Raw genomic sequence first — 18,634 nt, 5'->3', positions numbered from 1 at the left:
CTCCAAGCTCCAAATTCCAGACTGGGGACAATGTCTTTCTGCAGTGGGCAACTGGCCCCAGAAATGCCCTCACTCTGATGCCAAGACCGGGCCTCTACACCTAAGTGTGGCCTGACCTTTACACATTCGACAACAAGTCAACCAACCACTCAAACTCTTTTCCTGGTTTTTATGGGCCATCAAAATTTCCAAACTATTTTGGGGACCAAAATAGGGTGCCAACTTTTCATTTTATTCATCCTCTATCATCATCATCCATTTTTAAAAAATAGATCGTATCTTTTTTTAATAGATTGTATCTTTTAGAGCAGTTTTAGGCTCCCAGCAAAATTGAGCAGAAAGTACAGAGAATCCTCACACACCCGCTGTCACTACACATACTTCTCCCACCATCAACATCCTGCTGCAAAGTGGTACATTTGTTATAACCTATGACCCTCCTTTGGCACATCATTATTGCCCGAAGTCTATAGTTTACAATAGGGTTCACCCTTGGTGTTGGGCATTCTACGCTTCTTGAAAAATCTATAATGACCTGGATTCACCATTGCGGGATCGCACAGAGTAGTTTTACTGCCCTAAATATACTCTGTGCTTCTCTATTCATCCCTCAGTCATTTCATTTTTTTTTTTAAAAAACACTTAAGAAATCAGAAAAGAATCTCAACATAGAAATTTTTAACCCTGGGTGCCTGGGTGGCTCAGTTGGTTAAACAGCTGCCTTTGGCTCAGGTCATGATCCCAGGGTCCCGGTATCAAGCCCCACATCGGGCTCCCTGCTCAGCGGGGAGCCTGCTTCTCCCTCTCTCTCTGCCTGCCACTCCTGCTTGTGCTCGCTCTCTCTCTCAAATGGATGGATAAAATCCATTTTTTAAAAAAAATTTTAAAAAAAGACATTTTTAACCCTTGGACTGGTGAAACTAGTCTGAGGACAAGTGGAACTGCAGCCAAATAAGACAATCACCACAGCGTTCATAGACAAGAACTCTGCACCTCAAGTGGTCTCTGTGCCCATTTTACAGATGAGGAAACTGAAGCTCAGTCAAGTGGAGGTAGTGGCCAAGGGCTGAAACCAAAGGACCTTAACTCCAGAGACCAAGCGCTCAACTGCCACACCCCAGCATCTTCCAAAAGAGTTCCCAGGCCAGTAGCTTTGAGGTAGAAGGAGGGTGTCCCCATGCTAGCCCCAGGTGACTGCTCTCTTCCGACCCCTCCCTCCACATGCACATGCAATGTGCAACTTCCAACATGTACGATATCATTGTATTGGTCTTCTCTTCAGGCAAATTCTGAGAAGGCTTTTGTCATAAACCAAGAAGTTTATAAATTCCGTCCCTTCTCAGGCCTAGTGTTACACTTTATAGTTATGTGTATTTATCTGCGATACTGGAACTACAGGACACACCCTTTCTGCTGTGGCAAAAAATATTTTAAATTAAGACCCCTACTCCAGAAACCTAAAGTTCTCTCAAATAAATCGCACAGGAGCACTAAGGTGGCAAAGTCCCCAGAAGCCTTCTACGGGGAGCACTGGGCAGCCTCCGCCCCAGCACTCAGTGATGTGGTCTTCTTGCTTTTGACCTCAGGCCTCATTTGATGACTTGCAGGTTCCCAGAAGCTTTCACTCCTGATATGAGCCAGAGAGCCCAAACAACAAGGCCTCGAGTTTATAGCCTTTTATCTTCATTCCATTTTAAATAGTTTGTCCTTCTGGGGCGCCTGGGTGGCTCAGTTGTTAAGCGTCTGCCCTCGGCTCAGGTCATGGTCCCAGGGGCCTGGAATCCAGCCCCGCATCGGGCTCCGTGCTCCGTGCTCCGCGGGAAGCCAGCTTCTCCCTTCCCACTCCCGCTGCTTGTGTTCCCTCTCTCGCTGTATCTCTCTCTGTCAAATAAATAAATAAGATCGTTAAAATAAATAAATAGTTTGTCCTTCTGTGTGTTGGGGGTGGGGGTGGGGCTGTTCCCGTTGAATCGCCATCACGTGACCTAGGATGAGGGAAGCTGTACATGAACGCGGGGTTCTGCCCGGGGTTTTCCATTCACACACACCCCTTCTCAATACTTCAACCCCCATGTTGGAAAGCCTGACAAAAATGGACTCTACCGTTGCCTTGCTGTTGGGGAAGGTCATCAAAAAGACAAGACTGCTAATTGACCTGTGAGCTGGACCCGAGCGCTTGGAGGTTCCTCAGCCCCTCCCCTGTCCTTGGAATGTGGGTTCCGCTTGCCTCTCCTAGAGGCTCCTAGAGGCTGCTCCAAGGATGGAGCCTGGAGATAGCAATGCGGTGTTAAGAACACTTACACAGTTTATATGACTGAATCAGTTAAAAGCCTCTTTATGTCCTTTTAAATTTGGCAGGTGAGTGCAGGAATCCATTAGTCGTACTGCTGGCCAAGACAAGCCTCATACAGAAGTTCCCTCGGTTTATTAAAACTGCCACCTGCCAAGCTGCAGTGGCCTGCCTCTCCCTTCTGTCCCTCCCTGCCCTCCGAGTACAGGGGCCAGTTTCAGATTACACCTGGGAAGTTCCTGGGAGGGTTATGAAGCCATTCTTGCTGCGTGGCCTTGACCAAGTCTCTGGACTTCCCTGGGCCTCTGTCTCCTCTACAGATAAGAATACGGCAACTGGACTAAGCGTGAGGAATGTGAAGGAGGAGCTCGGAAGGGACGGCTTAGCCCCCCTCTTCTGCTGGCTTTCTCTCGATCCGGTGGTCAGGTGGATCTCCAGCCCTTCTCTCCTACCCAAGAGACTCGCAGAAGGACGGTCAGGGATTTTCCTGTTTCCATTCTCATCTCTAAGGCTTCGAAAGGCTCACGTTTAGGGACTCTGTACGAGGGTATTCTCTACTCTACCTTCTTCCAACCCGCCTTTTGTCTCGGAAGCCAACTTCCACGGACTACAGGCAGGGCACCCTCCCCTCTGGCTTGGACTGGGTTTGGCCAATGGGAGGAGCTGGCGGAGGACTAGCAGAGGAAGAGGTAGAAGTAAGACTCTCCCGGTGCCTCCCCGCTCTCCTCCCCACCTCCCTGCAGTGGCGGCATCTGGCAGTTCCAGCTCTGGTTGGGCGGCCCCTCTTCCTTGACTCCAGCTTTCACAGGTTCCATCACCAAGTTCCTTTACCTTCTCTCCTCCATTGGAGGGGCGCTCAAAAGACTTCTTGCTGTTGTCAGTCACCCCTTTACCCTGCACACACCTCTGCAGACAGTGCTTCCATTAACAAACGCTTTGAGAGTGCTTTCTCTTTCCTGCCATACCTCTCTGACGCAGACTCTCAGTACCTCTCTTCCGGCTTTCAGAACTGGTATTCTAACCAACCCCGGCTATGGGGAGGTTCATCTGTAAGATCAAGAGGTGAGTTTTGAAGGGACAAAGCCAAGGTCTCTTTGCTGCTGGGCACTTGTCTTCCAGCTACACACACCCTCTTTCCTCCTCGGTGCAAATGAGTGAGTGGAAAGTCATCTAATGGTCGGCTACCGGGTGACATGTTTTACCAAACACAATCCTGTTGCTCACCATAATTATCTGTATTTGTGAATAAGCTGCATTCCTCTGACCATCTGTCTTATTTTTGGTTGACAGACTCCCAAATTCCCTCTCTTTTATTCATGCATAATACATGAATGATTCACAAGTGGGAAAGTCAACAGGGCTCCTTCTACGCCGGTCTCCTCATCTGTAGCAATGGGATAATAAGAATATCAACCTCATAGAGTTGGCGTGAGAATTAAATAAGTAACATCTGTAAGTGTTTAGAACAGCAGGTGCAAAGTATTATCTAACACTATTATTGTACTCTCTCAGCTGGTTCCTTTTGCTTCACCTTCCTACAGCTCGTATGTAGGAAGGGAAGCAGGGGACCTGGGTGGGAATTCCTAAGTCGCCCCCCCCCACACTTTCAATGTTTTCCTCAGCTTTCAATGTTTTCCTCCCCCTCCATATCCCACTGCTGAGTAGATTTCCTTCTTTGCCATCTTTTTATCCCAGGAAGCTTCTGGAAGGGCAACCCGGGCAAGTTGTGATCCTTATGTTTTCTGCTTTCAATTCCAGACCAGTGGCTTTCAGATGGTGGCCTGAAGAGCCCTGTGGCTCCCAAGAAGCCCCCGAGACCCCAGAAAGTGGGTGTCCCTCCAGGTCACACTCCTTAGCTTGCTTTTATCTGTTCAAGCTTCCTTTCAAGATTCTGTTTGATCAAAGGCTTCCGAGACTTTAAAGTTGAAAATCCCTGTTCCGAGATATTGCAACTCTCAGTCTTAATTTCTTTGACCCCCGTTGCCAAGAAACTTTCTCTACTTCATTCAAATAGTTTGTATTCTTTTCCACTTCTGATGCTCTGAAACAGAGATGGGAACAAGCAAATCTTTGTGTACTCATCTGGGATGTCTCTCCCAGGTGCTCAGCATGTTCAGCCAATATTGTCTCCCTAATTCTCAGGCCTCTAGGGAAGATAACTACAGCACTGTTTAACAATAGAGACACTTGAAGGCACTTGACTTTTACTGTCACCCCAGCCAGCCACTGGAATACTTCCAAGCCCAGGAATCAAAAGACTACTAGGACTCCATCCTGATAGGCCTGGGCCAAGTCTGGCCCTAAGACTGCTAGGAGAGAGCGAAGCTCCCTGGACCGGCAGGGAGGAGCACTCAGCGTCTGGAATTCGCTGTGGGAGTTTGGGGAGGTACTAACACCCCAACCAGTCAACATATAATTTCTTCATGCAGTTCAAGACTTTGGGCACAGGCACTACGAATATGGGAAAGGAGCAAAAGCCCTAAGGTGCAGATCTCTGCCTGGAATGCCTTCACCTCAGATTGCCACACACTCCCCCTCATACTTCATTTGGCTCAAAGGTTACCTCATTAGAACTGCCTTAAGACTGGGGCAAGATAAGCCCCTACCTTGGGTTCTGAGCTCTTTGGCCCTCCTCTAACCATACTCCTTTCCACAGAGCAAGAAGCCCATGGGCCAAGGGGATGTGCCCACCCAAAACTCCTGCTCCTCACCCTGTCTTAGATCACACTGTGGGTACCCGAGGCCCTAGAACCCTCTGTCCCTATAGCACCGGGCCAGCTTCTAGAGACTGCATTGGGTTCCCATCCTCTTTAGGAGCCAAGAAACAGCTATTTGTAGGAGGTGTGGATGAAGCTCAGATGTGCAGACCCAGATATGACAGGTGTGGGCACATGGTCCGTTGAAGTACGGGACAGAGCTGGAGTGCAAAAAGTAGGAGGAAGGTCGAGGGCCAGGGACCAGTTACCACCTAACCACCCCATTCCAGTGCATATCTTGAGGGAGTCCGGGAATTCTAAACTTATATTTGGCCTTCCAGATTATGATGAAGGTATACTGTCACAATGAAAGGACAGGAATTTTACATACCAGTTTAACGTGGTTTGTAATTTTTAAATATGTAGACACACAATAAGTGGGCCTCCATTTGTGCTTCTGACCCTGGCCCTGTAAAGAGGAGGGGCAGACCCATCCCTGATCACACTGTGTAAAATAAAATAGCACTTCCTCTGTCACTCTATTCTGACGCTACTGTATAGTTCTTCATAGCGTTTGTCACCATTAGATCTACATTTACTTGTATATCATCTCTCTATCCCTACCCCCACTAGAATGGAAGTGGGCGACTGTAGAGTCTTGCTTGTGTTTACTGTCTTATTCTTAGTACCTAGAGCAGTGCCTGGCACAAAGAAACCACTCAGCAAACTCGGCTGAAGGAACAATGAGTCGAGTCTCAGATGGCTTAACAGATGAGGTGCGCTAACGGAAAAAAACACACAGGAAAACGATCACGCGTGACAACCCTCTGAGGAGCTCTTTCTCCCCGTAAACCACGCCGCTTAGGAGCTACAAAAGGTGACCAGGGAACATCAACCTAAACACCTTAATACGCACGAACACAAAATTGAGTTGTCGGGTTACTTGTGAGAGGGACACTGGAGTGCGGAGGGCTTCGAGTAGCCTGGAAAGTTAGATGTGGAGGACCTGCGCTGCTGGGAGCCCCCACTGGAGGAATCTCCGCACAAACTTACCGGGGTGGCCAGACCTGTGTGCTGAGGAAACCCTGTGATTGCCGCGCAATGGCCCACGCCATCCGGCCCAGCCTAAAGTGGGGAGGGAGATTCTCATCCATGACTGTTTCCCTTGGATGGTCACAGGCCTCAGGAGTGTGGACACATCTCATCCCTGTGGGGCCATGATGATGATCACAGACCCGGGGACCTTCCCTCTTCTCTCTCACCTGCTTCTAACTCACATCTTATTGCGTGGAGGGATCCCCAGAACTTTCTTGGTACGGCATGAATCGGTCCAATCTATTCCAACTTACTCCTTTTCCGTTAGATACGGGGCTCGTGAGAAGCCAAATGACCTCCTCGAGTCCCCCAGCAGCCACCGGAATACCGGTCCGGGCCTCTGCCGGGCGAACGCCCCTCTCTTTGGGGGTGGGGGCTCCCGGGCCGGGCTGCGCTCCCCGCCCCCCTGAGGTCAGAGGCGGGAACCCGCTAGCTCAGCTCCCGGGCCTCCGCGGAGCGCGGGGCGGGGAAGGGGGGGGCGGTGCCGGGCCGCGGAGGGGGCGGAGCCCCCGAGGCTCCTCCCCGCGACGGACGCTGGAAGAGCGGCGGAGCGGCCCGGCGCCCACTCGTCCGAAACTGGTGCGCAGTGGTGGGCGCGGCGGCGCAGGATGGGCTGGTGCGGCTGCGGCTCGGGGCTGCCGCTGTCGCGGCTGCTGCTGCCGCTGCTGCTGGCGGTGGCCGGCGCCGGCGCGGCCCCGCGCTCCGCGCTCTACTCGTCCTCTGACCCGCTGACGCTGCTGCAGACAGAGACGGTGCGCGGCGCGGTGCTGGGCTCCCGCAGCGCCTGGGCCGTTGAGTTCTTCGCCTCCTGGTGCGGCCACTGCATCGCCTTCGCCCCGACGTGGAAGGCGCTGGCCAACGACGTCAAAGGTGAGGGGCGAATCTCCTCGCGCCCCCCGGGGCCGATCCCCACCACCTGCCCGGCCGAGGCCTCTCCCACCTGCCCCTCCTCCCCCCGGCCCGGGGCCTCCGCCCACCTCTTCCTCTCTGCCCCTCGCACTTCCCCGGCGGTTTCCAGCCCTCAACTCCATTTTTGGCTCCCGCGCCCCGCAGTCTCTTTCCCCTTGGCCGGTGTCCCGAGCTTCTCCCCGCTCCCGGCGGCCCGGGCCCTCACACCTGCTCTGCTTTCCCGTCGGTCCTCAGCCGGCTTACTGCCCCCCATCCCTGCGCCGGCCTCTCCTTTGTTCGTCCTCCTGCTCTGCTGACACCTTAAGGCCTCCGCTGCAGTCGCCTGTGGCGGTCCCTTTCCTCTCGCACAGGGACCCATGTCGCCTTCCTGCCGAGTTCCGCAGCTGCTGTGGGATCAGTGCTGGGGAGAAAAGGAACTGACACTCCGTCTGCCAACCCCTTGGCTAGTTGACCCAGCAGCCACCTAGACGTCTCTTCTCAGCTTTACTTTTGAGACACAGTTTTGTGGGTTCTAGGCCTCTCCTGACCCAAGGCCTCCAGCTCGTTAGCTTCTGGGCCACGCATCTTCTCTCTTCCCCTTGGCCATGCACCCTCTCAGACCCTTCTGTTTTAGCCCATGAACCCAGAGGCCTGACTGAAGGCAGCCTCTTGGTGTGTGTTTGGCCCTTTGCTCTATGTTCCTATTCGGTGGCCTGACCCTTAACACCCTATTTCCTTGATTCTAAGCCCCTCAGTTGTGGGACATACCATTCATTGACTAGCAGCCTGAGGGGGTAGAGAGGTAACAAGACCACTAAATGTATCGATATTTAAAGGTGTACTCTATCAGAGAAATGGTAAATTAAAAAACAAACAAAAAAAAACAAGACTAGAACTGAAAAAAATATGACAATAATAGTAATTAATATTTACAAGTGCTTACTATACGTCTGACACCTTCCTGGCTAAGTACATGACGTGCATTATCTCAGAGTTTCCTTTCCAGAATTGAAGGATCTCTGTGGTGTCACACAGCTGCCTAGCTCAGATAGTGGGTGTTTGGTGGGTGTGGTGGTAGTGATTTGCTTCTCATTTGTTGCCTCTGAATGAAGCTACTTCCTGATTGTGTTGCTAGGGCCCTAGCTTGGCTCCTGACTGGAAATGATCACTGAATGAGGACTGTGGGCATCTTAGGGAATGGGCCTCTTTCTAGAGAGAGACCTGGAACTGTTGTTTCCTTGCTGTGCTGTTGGTATTTTTTTTTAAGATTTTTTTTTTTTTTTATTCATTTGAGAGAGAGTGAGAGCACAAACCAGGGGAAGGTCAGAGGGAGAGGGAAAAGCAGACTGGCCGCTGAGCGGGGACCCCGATATGGGACTCAATCCCAGGACCCCTGGATCATGACCTGAGCCGGAGGCAGACACTTAACCAGCTGAGCCAGCCAGGCGCCCCTGGTATTTCTTGATCAGCTCAACCATTCGTGGTAAAATAGTGCATTTGTAGGCGTTGGTTTTCAAACTCAGGCTACCGCTTCCCCTGAGCAGCTTGCATCGTGGTTACTGAAGTGGCCAGATGGAAAGATGTATACATCTGTTAGCCATATGGTCCTGGAAAAGTTATTTTTAACAAAACCGATAAGCCATTTTACCTCCAGTGTGTATGTAGACACTTGTCTGCCCGCCTCTCTGGTCCCATCACCTGAATGTGCCATTTCTCAGCAGCTCCTCTCACTGTTTTGGTGCTATCAACACATCTGATCAGGGCAAGGGGGAGGAAGAGTGTTGAGCATGGAACTGGAACACCTGAGGGGACATTAGGTGTTCAGGGGACTTTGTGGACCAGAAAATCATGGAAATCCCCAGGTCAGTTTCCACCTTGAGGTTATGAGAGGGCTCTAATGGCTGCAGATGAACTCAATCTAGAAGATTCTTATGTCTTAAGAATGCTGGAGGGAAGGTTTAGCTTCCAGCTGACTTATGTGTTTGGCCTCTTGCAACCCAGAGTTTTCCAGTGAATCGCATAGCCAGACACTGACCCAGCTTACTCCTGGGCGAGGGTTGCTGCTTCCAAAAAGGGTCTTGCCCTGGTGCATGGAGTGACAGTCTTTCCCTAAAAAAGCGCAAATCGAAACTTAATCTCCAGGAAGGACAGTGGAAGTATCAGAGTCTGTGGAAATGAACCACAGCCAGTGGGAAGTAGGAAACCAGAGGTCTCCCATGAGCCACGGGGTTGGGTCAGCCCCCTTAACAAGATCGTGTTGGGGGGAGAACCAGCCGAATCTGGTGTCAGCCTGTGGTGATAAAGAATGCCCCCACTCCCATCCAACGGTGAGGCCCTGCTGAGAAGCCAGGGTTGTGCTTACATCATCTCTGTATTCCTGAGGTTCCTTGAGAAAATGGTTGTGGGCCAGCAGAGGGTTCAGACGCCACCCTGGGGCCTGTGGGTGTGTGCCCCTGCCTTCTGCCAATGGTAGGAGTATCTGGGGTAGGAGCAGTGAGAGTGTGGAAGGTCATGAGGGGGGAGAAACATTCTGCAGCCCTGCCCGGCTGGCCTCAGGCCTTTCTCTGCCTGGCTAGGGCGCATTTATTCAGTGACTTGTGGGATGGGTTCTCTGGGACAGTTGTTGCCATGGGCCAGAGCGCTGGCTTCTGTAGATCTGGCTCCTCCCTTTCTGGTCCAGGACAGCTCTTGTGTCATCATATGTTTGGGAAATTGATTGTGTTCATTTTAGATCTTCATTACTCTTCACTGGCTAATAAATCCCGTAAATATTTGTTAAGTGGCCTCTGTATGCAGAACATTGTTTACATTGCAGTTTGGGAAATGAGCTACACACTGCAGGAAAATTGGCAACAGTGAGAAGCTGTGTTTGAAAAAGGCCAAAGGAGTGGCTCAACCGTTTCTTGTAGGAACTCAGGGCAGGGCGAAATCATGGAGGGCTAATCTGTCAGCAGGCCTTAATTTAAGCAGTTATTTATTACACACTTGCCTTAGGCACTTTGCTAAGGGCCTTTACAGGCCACTAGTACATATATATATATGACCTTTATGAAAAAATATCTGAGCAATCGATGGGTTTTTTTTGTTAACAGGTAAGTAACTTGCCCGAGATTGTGCAGATACTGGAGGAGGTTCTCGAACCCATCTCTTTCTCTCCAGAACCTAGTGAGGTGGAGAGGTGGGTGAAGGAGGGGGAGTCCTCTGGGTGGGAAAATGGCCTCTGCCAAGCCACAGAAATGACAGTTATAAGGCGTGGATGTTTGGGTGACACTGAACAGTGGTGGTTTGCCTTCTTTCCTTTCCACGGTGTAGACCACCTCTCGTACCCCGTGACGCCTTAGTGCAGAGCCTGGCACAGGGTAGGAGCCCACTGAACAGTTACACAGGCCAATGGTATGAGCCTCACAGGATTCCAAATGAGAATGTAGTGACCAGGCCCTCTGCTGGTGCTGTGGCTCTTCTGGACTCAGGCCTGGGATGGCAGCCAGGTGTGAAGGCTAGGGAAGGCATTTTGTCTGTCCCGTGACCTCACTGCCCAGAAGTCTGCAACAGGGAGGAAGGGATGCGGTGGTGATGGCAGGGCACAGGCTAACTCCCTGTCAGGAGGACTCCTGGAGACTTGCATGGAGGTCTGGTTCTGACCACTTGACTAACTCTTGGTGGTTTGGGTGGCTCTGGCCTCTGTCTTAATAGGAGCTTGCTTAACACGGGGAGGTCTTGTGGCCATTTTCCTTGCTGAGAGTTGTTTGCCGTCCAGCACTTGAACAGCTGTTCGAGCTGTAAAGGACAGGAGAGACCATCTACCCTGGTCCCTGTTTGACTCATAAGGCCCAGAAAGGAGACACATGGTGCTCATGGTGCTTTGACCACTTAGAGCTATGGGCAAGTCATGTGACCCTGGGTCCATGCACCTTCCTGGAGTGGTGAGTGGGGGCGGGGATCCTGCCTCTGACTTCAGAAGGAGCCCATGACCCCCCCTCACTATAGGATGTCTCTTCACTTGCCACCCCAGAGACCACAGGTGTCCAGTTATCCTTGTCTGCCCACCCGTCCCCCTCTCCATATGCTCATTTACTCTCTTGTGAATAGAGAAGTTACTTCGCCAGGGCAGTAATTGTGCCAGGAGACTTTTTTCTCCCCAGGAGTAGGGCTGGGCTGATACTGCTGATGTTAGGTGTTAAGCCTGCAGGTTGTGGTGTTTAAGTCACCTGACACTTTAAAAAGCCTCCCTCCGCCAGTTCTGCTCCTCGTTGACAACCGTGCACTTTACTTAAATGCGGCCTTGCTTTACCAGCGGAGCGCCCCGCTAAGGGTCCTCTCCATTCCTTGTACAATGACTAGAATGGATGGTCAGGCCCATGGTGATGAGTATCACATCAGATCTTCATATGTCATTATGGCTCAGTAAGGTATTGATGTTGATATTCCTGAGAAACATTCCTTAGCCAGGACTCCCAGCACCTGACTGGCCCCAGCCTACCCCTGTGCCTGGGGCAGGTAGGAACAGGCACCGGTTCCATTTCTTGGAGGGACAGGGAGTCAAGGTATAAAGATAAGGAATCACAGGGCTACCCAGGAGCAAGGGGCTGATGATTCCCAGGCATCCCCTTTCCCCCCCGGCCCCCACTGCTAACGCCCCACTCCCCACCCCCCACCCCGGCTTTCCCGGTTGGGAAGCCCGCAGGGCAGCTCTCTGTCTTGGGCCTTCCTGAGACCAGGGGTTCAGATCCCAGATTTACCACTGACGCAACGTGCGGTGGGCATGGTTCGCGGATGTTCTTTTACAGGGGAGGAAAGCAGGTCTGGAGATAATAGCTTCTGCCTTGCCCCCGAGGGGAGTTGCACATGGAACGAGATAAGTTAGGCACATAGCAAACTCTTCGTAAACTCTCTGTATGTACGATATCATCATCTAAGAGCTGAGTCTCTGATAGTGACTGGGTGCTTGAGTTAAAGAATCGTGTGTCGCTTGAAGACGGCACTGTTTTTTACCATTCTCTCTTTCACGGGGAAGGCTGTGATCAGAGTAAACAGCAAAAACAGAAGGGCAATATCCTGCCCCCGGTGAGGTGGCGGGGGAAAAGAAGAGGGTTTGGGTCTGGTAGCCCTTGGACAACTTAGAGACTTCAGTTGCTTTTTGTAGAGTTGGGGGGATGGTGCCCCCCCTCCAGGAACAGTAGTGGGGAGAGGCGGTGGGTGCCCCCTGAGCGCTAGCTCCCTGTCCCTTCAGTCTTCGTGCCCCAATGGCAGCGGGCAGACTCTGGCCCTGGCGATGGTGGACTGTACTCTCAGAGAGGAGAGGAGCAGTTGAGGCCTCCAGTCCTTGGTCACCCTGCCAGGTGGCTTTGTGAGACCCCTGCTGGTGGCCCTCCCTGGTAGAAGGACAAGAAATTGTTCCTCTTCCACCCTTTTGTCCAATCGACTTACTCTTTTGAGAGGCGCCAAGTCTCTCCTGGGGGTTTCCCTGCACAAAGTGACGAGAGCCCAAGATGCAGAACAGACGGAGCCAAGCCTGGAGCGTGCCAGATGGCCATAGGGAGTGACCTGGGCCTCCCTCGGGCAGGGAAGAAGGCACAGAAGGGCGGCCTGGGGTGCTCTTGCCTGTGATCCAGGGCAACTCTTCTCGCGTGCCTTCCCAGGTGATGGCATCACGTTCACCCCTGGCCTGGACCCGCTACGCTGAGGCAGAGCTGAGAGACGCCATTCCAGCACCCGAGCTGCTGAGAGCCGGGCCCTTGCCTGGGTAGACCGTGTCACGGGGTCAGCAGTCACGGAGCACCTATTGTGTGCTGCTCACTGGGGAAGCCGGGCAGTGAGGATGCAGAAATGAATAGGCGCTTAGGGATGGACAGGCTTGTGTCTGTGGAGGAGACCTGAGCAGGGCCCTGTGCCACATGGTGGGCACCAGTCCATCCCACCCCATGGTGTGTGTGGAGCCTGCCTTCCCGCTGAAGCAGCGTCACTGTGACGGGGAACTTGAGTAGGTGCCCAAGGGGCACCTGACCCGGAACCAGAGCTCAGGGGGCCTGCCTGGTAGAGAAGCCTGTTTTCTGCTTCACAGATCTTGGGCCGTGGCCCAGAATGGTGCCTTTATGTCCTCTGCCAGTGAGTTTCAGCGGAGGGAGGCCTGCAGCCTGGGGCCTGTTGCAGGAGCGGGGTGCCCAGGCAACTCCTCGAGCTTTTCATCTCCCTCCAGACTCTGGCCTCAGGGCTTCTTTTCCAGTGGTTCCTAGATTCCAGGTGCCTTTTCCTTCCTCCCCTGGGCTCCCTGCCTCCCTCTCTGGCAGGGGAGCCAGTCCTCACCACGTGTGTGCCACCCATGCAGCCTGGGCTGACTGCCAGTACCTCTGGCCACAGAGACCTTCCCGAGCGTCTGCCGGGGAGTTGTAAACCTTCGCCCTTCTGGAACTGATGCTCTCTGGAGGGCAGCGGGGACAGAGGCCATGTCAGGGTTTTTCCCCAGGGGTTCAAGCTCATCTGACATCTTTCTTCAGCCCCTGCAGCCTCCGTGCCCCTCCCCCACCACAGAATAATGGAGAACCGCAGATGCTATCACAGGAGAGCATTGCTTGTGCTATTAGCCACGTCCTGGGCACAGGCTAAGTGCAGAATGACCAGACTGTCTCAGAGATCCTTCCTGAGGAAGGGATGACCTTTCTCGTGAGAGCCTTAGGGGCAGGCGCTCTGGGCATTGGTGTGGGGGGAGTGTGGCATGGGAGAGGTAAGCAGGCAGAGGTGCTGGGCGGCCCCTCTTACTTACCTAGTTGTTTTTCTTTTCCCTTCAGACTGGAGACCGGCCCTGAATCTCGCTGCCCTGGACTGTGCTGACGAGACCAACAGCGCAACCTGCAGAGACTTCAACATCCCCGGCTTCCCAACCGTGAGGGTGCGTGACAGGGAGGGGAGAGCAGGCGTGGTGCCAACTTCCCGTGCTCCCCTGGCCTCGGAGCTCCGTGGGGTCCTCCCGTTGGCTTCAGTCACAGCCCCTGGAGCACTGTCCCTGTGCTTGATGAGACACCTGCTGTAGAGGCAGCAAGGCATGTGAATTGGGAGATTTCTGCCCCTTAAAAAGGAAGGGGCTGTGGCTGGGGAGGGTAGTTGCGATGGGCTGATTTCAGCTGCTCTGATTTGAGCTGTGAGGTGGTTATCGCCTGGGCTGGTGAGAACCCCCAGTTCCCAAGGGCCTCTTTCCAATTCTTCTCCCTCCTGACTCCCAGCCTTCGAGGCCTGATCTAACCCTATAAAACCCAATTCAGGCTCTGACCCACCCATGGTCAGGATCAGATTCAGGGGGCCTGATGACCTCCCAGAAAATACCAGCAAGCTTCATCCTCATCAGGCAAGTGCCTTGAGTCCAAGTAGCTCAGAAGTGACCTGTCAGGGTAGCCTCACCCATGGTCAAATGCCAGTGCCTCAGGCGGCGGGGATCGCCATCACGGGAGTCATCACAGCCAGCGCATGAGGGCTCTGTCACCCCAGCTCTGGCTGAAAGTAGCATGAGGTCGCCAGTGAGGCCTTGCCTGACAACCTGCCCACTGTGGGGCATCAACAGCTTAATTAACATCTGAGCAACTTCCAAGGCTCTCAAGTGGGAGGTTCTGGGAAGCTGAGAATGGCAAGGCTGTGCAGTTATACTCAGTGCCCCCCCAGGGCTCAGGCCCAGCTATAACCCAGTTAGTTTGCTTCCAAACTAAAGAATCAGAATCTGTCTCCCTACCTCCGGCTATAATTAGCCTCCTTCTACCAGAATGGCATCTAGAAAAGCATTTCCTCTGTAACCACTAAGAATAATCCGGAAAGGTCTCTGAAAGCTAAAATGCCAAGCACTGTCCCCTGAACAAGATCTCTGAGCTCAGGGGCCTCCAGTTCCAAGCAGAACCAGGAGCCGGATTTCAGCCTAATTACTCCAAGAGAATTTGTCTAGGAAGCCAGGCTCCAGGCTCCAGCCAGAACGTCCAGCTTGAATTCCACGTGACCTTTCTATTCCTCACGCCCAGTGAAATCCTGCTGGGTTCGAGATTCCCACAGACTGAGAGGGCTCCTTCCTACATGCTTGTTACCACGTGGGGTCAGGCCTAGAACCCAGGTTTAGCTGAGACCACATCATTTAGAGGTGCCAGTAGAGAGATTGCTTATCAGTCATCTCTTTCCAGTAAAAGACCTCCCGGGCAGGGCCATTGCTTTGCTTTATTCTCATCCCGAGAAACATGTAACTGAAAATACTCAAAATTACTAATGGGGGGCGGATGAGGATCTCTGTTGCTTTTGCTGAGCCAGGGTGAGCAGCCCTGTGTGGGAAGTTGTGGGAAGACCAGTGTATCTGGAGGAGTCCTCGTTCACAGGCTGATGCTTCTCTCAGTGAAGACTGGCCATGGGGGTCCAGCCCCCTGGGAGCGGGATGGGCATTGGTGCCAGGGCCGGCTCAGGACATCGGATGGGGGCTTGCGTTCTGTGGGACCTGGCACCCGAGGCTTGGTGTTTCCACCTGGGAGAGGCCGGGGCTCGGTGGGTGTGAGGAAGGTCCCGAAGCTCCCAGCACCTACCCCAGTCACGCAGCACACGTAGCCCGAATGCCTCAAGTGATTAATCATCTCCTGCACCGCCCAGCTGGCTGTGGGAGGGGAGCTGGGAGGGCCCTGCGCTGGAAGGGCCCTGGGCTGGTTGTCTTGACCTTCCCCAGCCTCCGCACGGGCAGTGCCTGGCAGTTCAGTTTCAGCCGGGAGAGGCCCTCAGTGCCCTGTCCTCAGGACTCGAGCCCAGGGGGCAAGTGGTTCTAGCTCCCACTGGGTCTCTGCTCTAAGGCCCTATGAAGTAAGATACATACATTTCACAGTGAGATCCAGAAGTTGGTTTGTATGTGATCGCCAACACGAAAGTCTCATAAAACAATATTTATTCTTCCTAAATGCAGGACCCGCTGCTATTTTCTGTTCCATTTTTTTAAATTAATTATTTTTCCATTTATTTATTTTTTAAATACTAGCCATGATTCGCTAAATTGATGTTACAGTTCAGGTTGCTTCTAATGTTTGGTAAATGCCACTCAAACAAATTGCAGATCTCCAGAGAATCTAGTGTGCCTGTGGGCATCATGGCTGGACTCCCTGGAAAACAGGGCAGACCCTCACGGTCAGCCTGGCTGCCCGTGGACCTGTCTGCTGCCCACCCTGGGGTTGGGCCTGTCCTCACTCCTACCCATAAAGGCTGTGAGAACTCTAAGATGAGAGCACATGTTGAACAGGGGAAGAGAGAGTGTTGCTGGTATGATGGAGACAGACCCACACACGAGGCTGGGTCACCCCCAGGTACATGTGTCATTGTCCCTTTCCTCTGCCTCCTGCCCCTTGTCACCATTTGCAAGCAGTGAGCTTCCACTAGCCCCGCCTATTTAGCAAACACCTGGTCCTGCAGGTCCTGCTGTGTCAGGAGCCCATCAGACTGGAGCTGGAGCTCAGCTGGAAGAAAACAAAGGTGTGGGGGAGGGAGGGAGGGACTAGTTGGCAACAGGTTCCAGCTGGCGCCTAGGGAACCTAGAAGCTGGAACTCGTGGGGAGGGGCCTTGCCATGGGCCACAAGAGTGCCGTCAGGGGGTCATCCGTCAGGACCCCTTGTAGCCCAGCTGGAATCAAGATTCCAGAGAGCATCAGCATTGGGGTGGGAGAGGACAGAAGTCTCCCCTTTGCAAGATTCTGAGATAATTGATGTGGGTTCAAATCCTGGCTCCACTGCTTACTGTACATACTGGATATGACTCAGAAGATTGTTTAACAGTGTCTCAGCAACAGGCCTCAGTGTCCCTTGTCTGTAAAAAATGGGATGATAATATCTATACCTAATAGGATTGTTGCCGAGTGTGACGTGAGGCCTTACATGTGAGAGGGCCGGGACACCTTGTGGGATAGCTTGGAGTTCAGTTAATGTTACTGTCCCATCTCCTCCCTAAGTCACCCTGTGGAGCCCACCATAGCTCGTCTGTGGGCACTGCATTTAGGCAGTCCGTCAGTCAGCAGCTACTGAGTGCATGTTTGCTGGGGGCCTTGAGGTTACCAGCCCGCCGGTAGGCGGGGAGTGATCTGTATGCAGCGGATGCCGGAGGAGCTCCCCAGGGCTCGTTGAGCCCTTTCCCTCATGCATCAGAGGGAAGGGGACTTCCACTTGGTGTTGAAGGCTGCATGGGGTTGGGCTAGGAGAGGAGGAACGCGGGCCGAGGAGGAGGTAAGAGCAGAGGCCCTGTGTGGGCAGAAGTGTGTGACGTGTCGAGAAGACTGGTCTGGCTGGGGCAGAGGCTCATGGGCAGGGCTGAGGCAGGACGGTAATGTCAGGGCCCTGAATTCGGGGCCGGGAGGTGGATACCCTGTGGGGTACAGAGGCTAGGCTGTTACCTTCTGTGACCCTTGTGAGGGGGGAGATGTCAAGGAGGGTGACTCCGCCTCTCTCTGGAAGAGGGATATGGGCCCCCAGTCACCTGTTCTCCTCTGGCCTCCACAGTCAGTCTCCGGCGTAGGAATGGTTAGCCCTGTGGATCCTCCTGGGCTCCCTGTAAGCTGTTTGGAGACTGGGTCATTTTCCTTGAAACTTGTTTTAAAAGCTTGGATTCAGTGTCATCGATGGTCACCACTGGAAAGTCGCTTCCCATTCAGCTTTACTTGACCCCTAGAAAGGCAGCTGATGTTGGTGTTGCTTCTTGACAGTTTGGTAAAGACGCACCTCATGCCTCTGGGGAGATGTGGAGGTCTTCCAGGGGCACCAGCGCTGGGGAAGGCAGAGGCTCCTGTGTGAGGTGATGGAAGGAAAGGGACTGGGTGCCGACTGCTCCTGGAAAAAAGAAAACTCGCTGCTGACATCTTAATTACCTGTTCCCAAGGAGTTGTGGTGGTTTCCCCTGGGAAGGCACATGCCTCCAACAGCTGACTTAAGAAGGATGCATTTTAATAGAGGATAAAAATGTGCCCTGACTAGATTTTAATATGCGTTTCACATGAGCATCTACAATGATCAAAGGACAGAGGTTCTCTGTTCGACTGAGCAGATGTCTTCTGAGTCCTAGACACTGTGGGGCTTGCCGAGATGCCCAGGTGTAGTCCTGTCCTCAAGAAAGTTCAGGTTTCAGGCCCATCATAGCTGAAGCGTAGGGAAGAGGGGCAGTGGAAGGTAAGTTTTGGAGTTTGGGTCAGATCCTGGAAGCCCGCAAAACACAGTGAGTTTAGACATTATTCACTGGTAATGGGCGGGGGCGGGGGGGATCATGGAAGAGATTTGAGGAGTGATCCGATCGGACCAGAATGGTGCCACTAAGCGGAGTGGCAATGATGAGCAGCTGGGGGATTAAAAGATGGAGCGGATTGACATTTCTGACCTCACAGAGGGACAGGTAGGGACTGGTGCATTAGTCCAGGAAAAAGGTGGTAAGCCCTGGTCTGGACAAGGCAGCTGGCCCAGAGGACTGTTGAGGAATCACAAAGGCCAAATTCACAGACCTTGTCCCCTGACTGGCGGAGTGGAGTTGAGGGAGGAGAAGATGCTGGTCTGGTTAACAGGGGAGGACATGGGGTGAGACAAGGAACACAGATGGAGAAACAGGTTGGGGAGGGGTGGCTCGGTCTTGGAGGGGTGGCTCTGTCTTGGAGGGCTGGCTCGGTCTTGGAGGGGTGGCTCGGTCTTGGAG

The 18,634-nt window shown here is 53.0% G+C and overlaps 1 protein-coding gene across 1 annotated transcript in view; it reads left to right on the top strand.

Annotated features, from left to right (window-relative positions):
- Positions 1–6,581: 6,581 nt before the first annotated feature.
- Positions 6,582–18,634, top strand: part of QSOX1 (quiescin sulfhydryl oxidase 1) — a 34,580-nt gene continuing 22,527 nt past the window's right edge. Inside the window, exons 1-2 of the mRNA XM_025877745.2 lie at positions 6,582–6,951; positions 13,755–13,855. Of these exons, the coding sequence (XP_025733530.1) occupies positions 6,690–6,951; positions 13,755–13,855 (363 nt within the window). The 5' untranslated portion in view covers positions 6,582–6,689. The remainder of the gene's footprint in view (positions 6,952–13,754; positions 13,856–18,634) is intronic.

The sequence above is a fragment of the Callorhinus ursinus genome, unplaced genomic scaffold (assembly GCF_003265705.2).
Source record: "Callorhinus ursinus isolate GAN/ISIS: 27379988/994484 unplaced genomic scaffold, GSC_fseal_2.0 scaffold13, whole genome shotgun sequence".
In the NCBI taxonomy this organism is placed as follows: Eukaryota; Metazoa; Chordata; class Mammalia; order Carnivora; family Otariidae; genus Callorhinus; species Callorhinus ursinus.
Note: the sequence above shows the minus strand (reverse complement) of the source record. Positions and strands in the feature narration are given on the sequence as shown.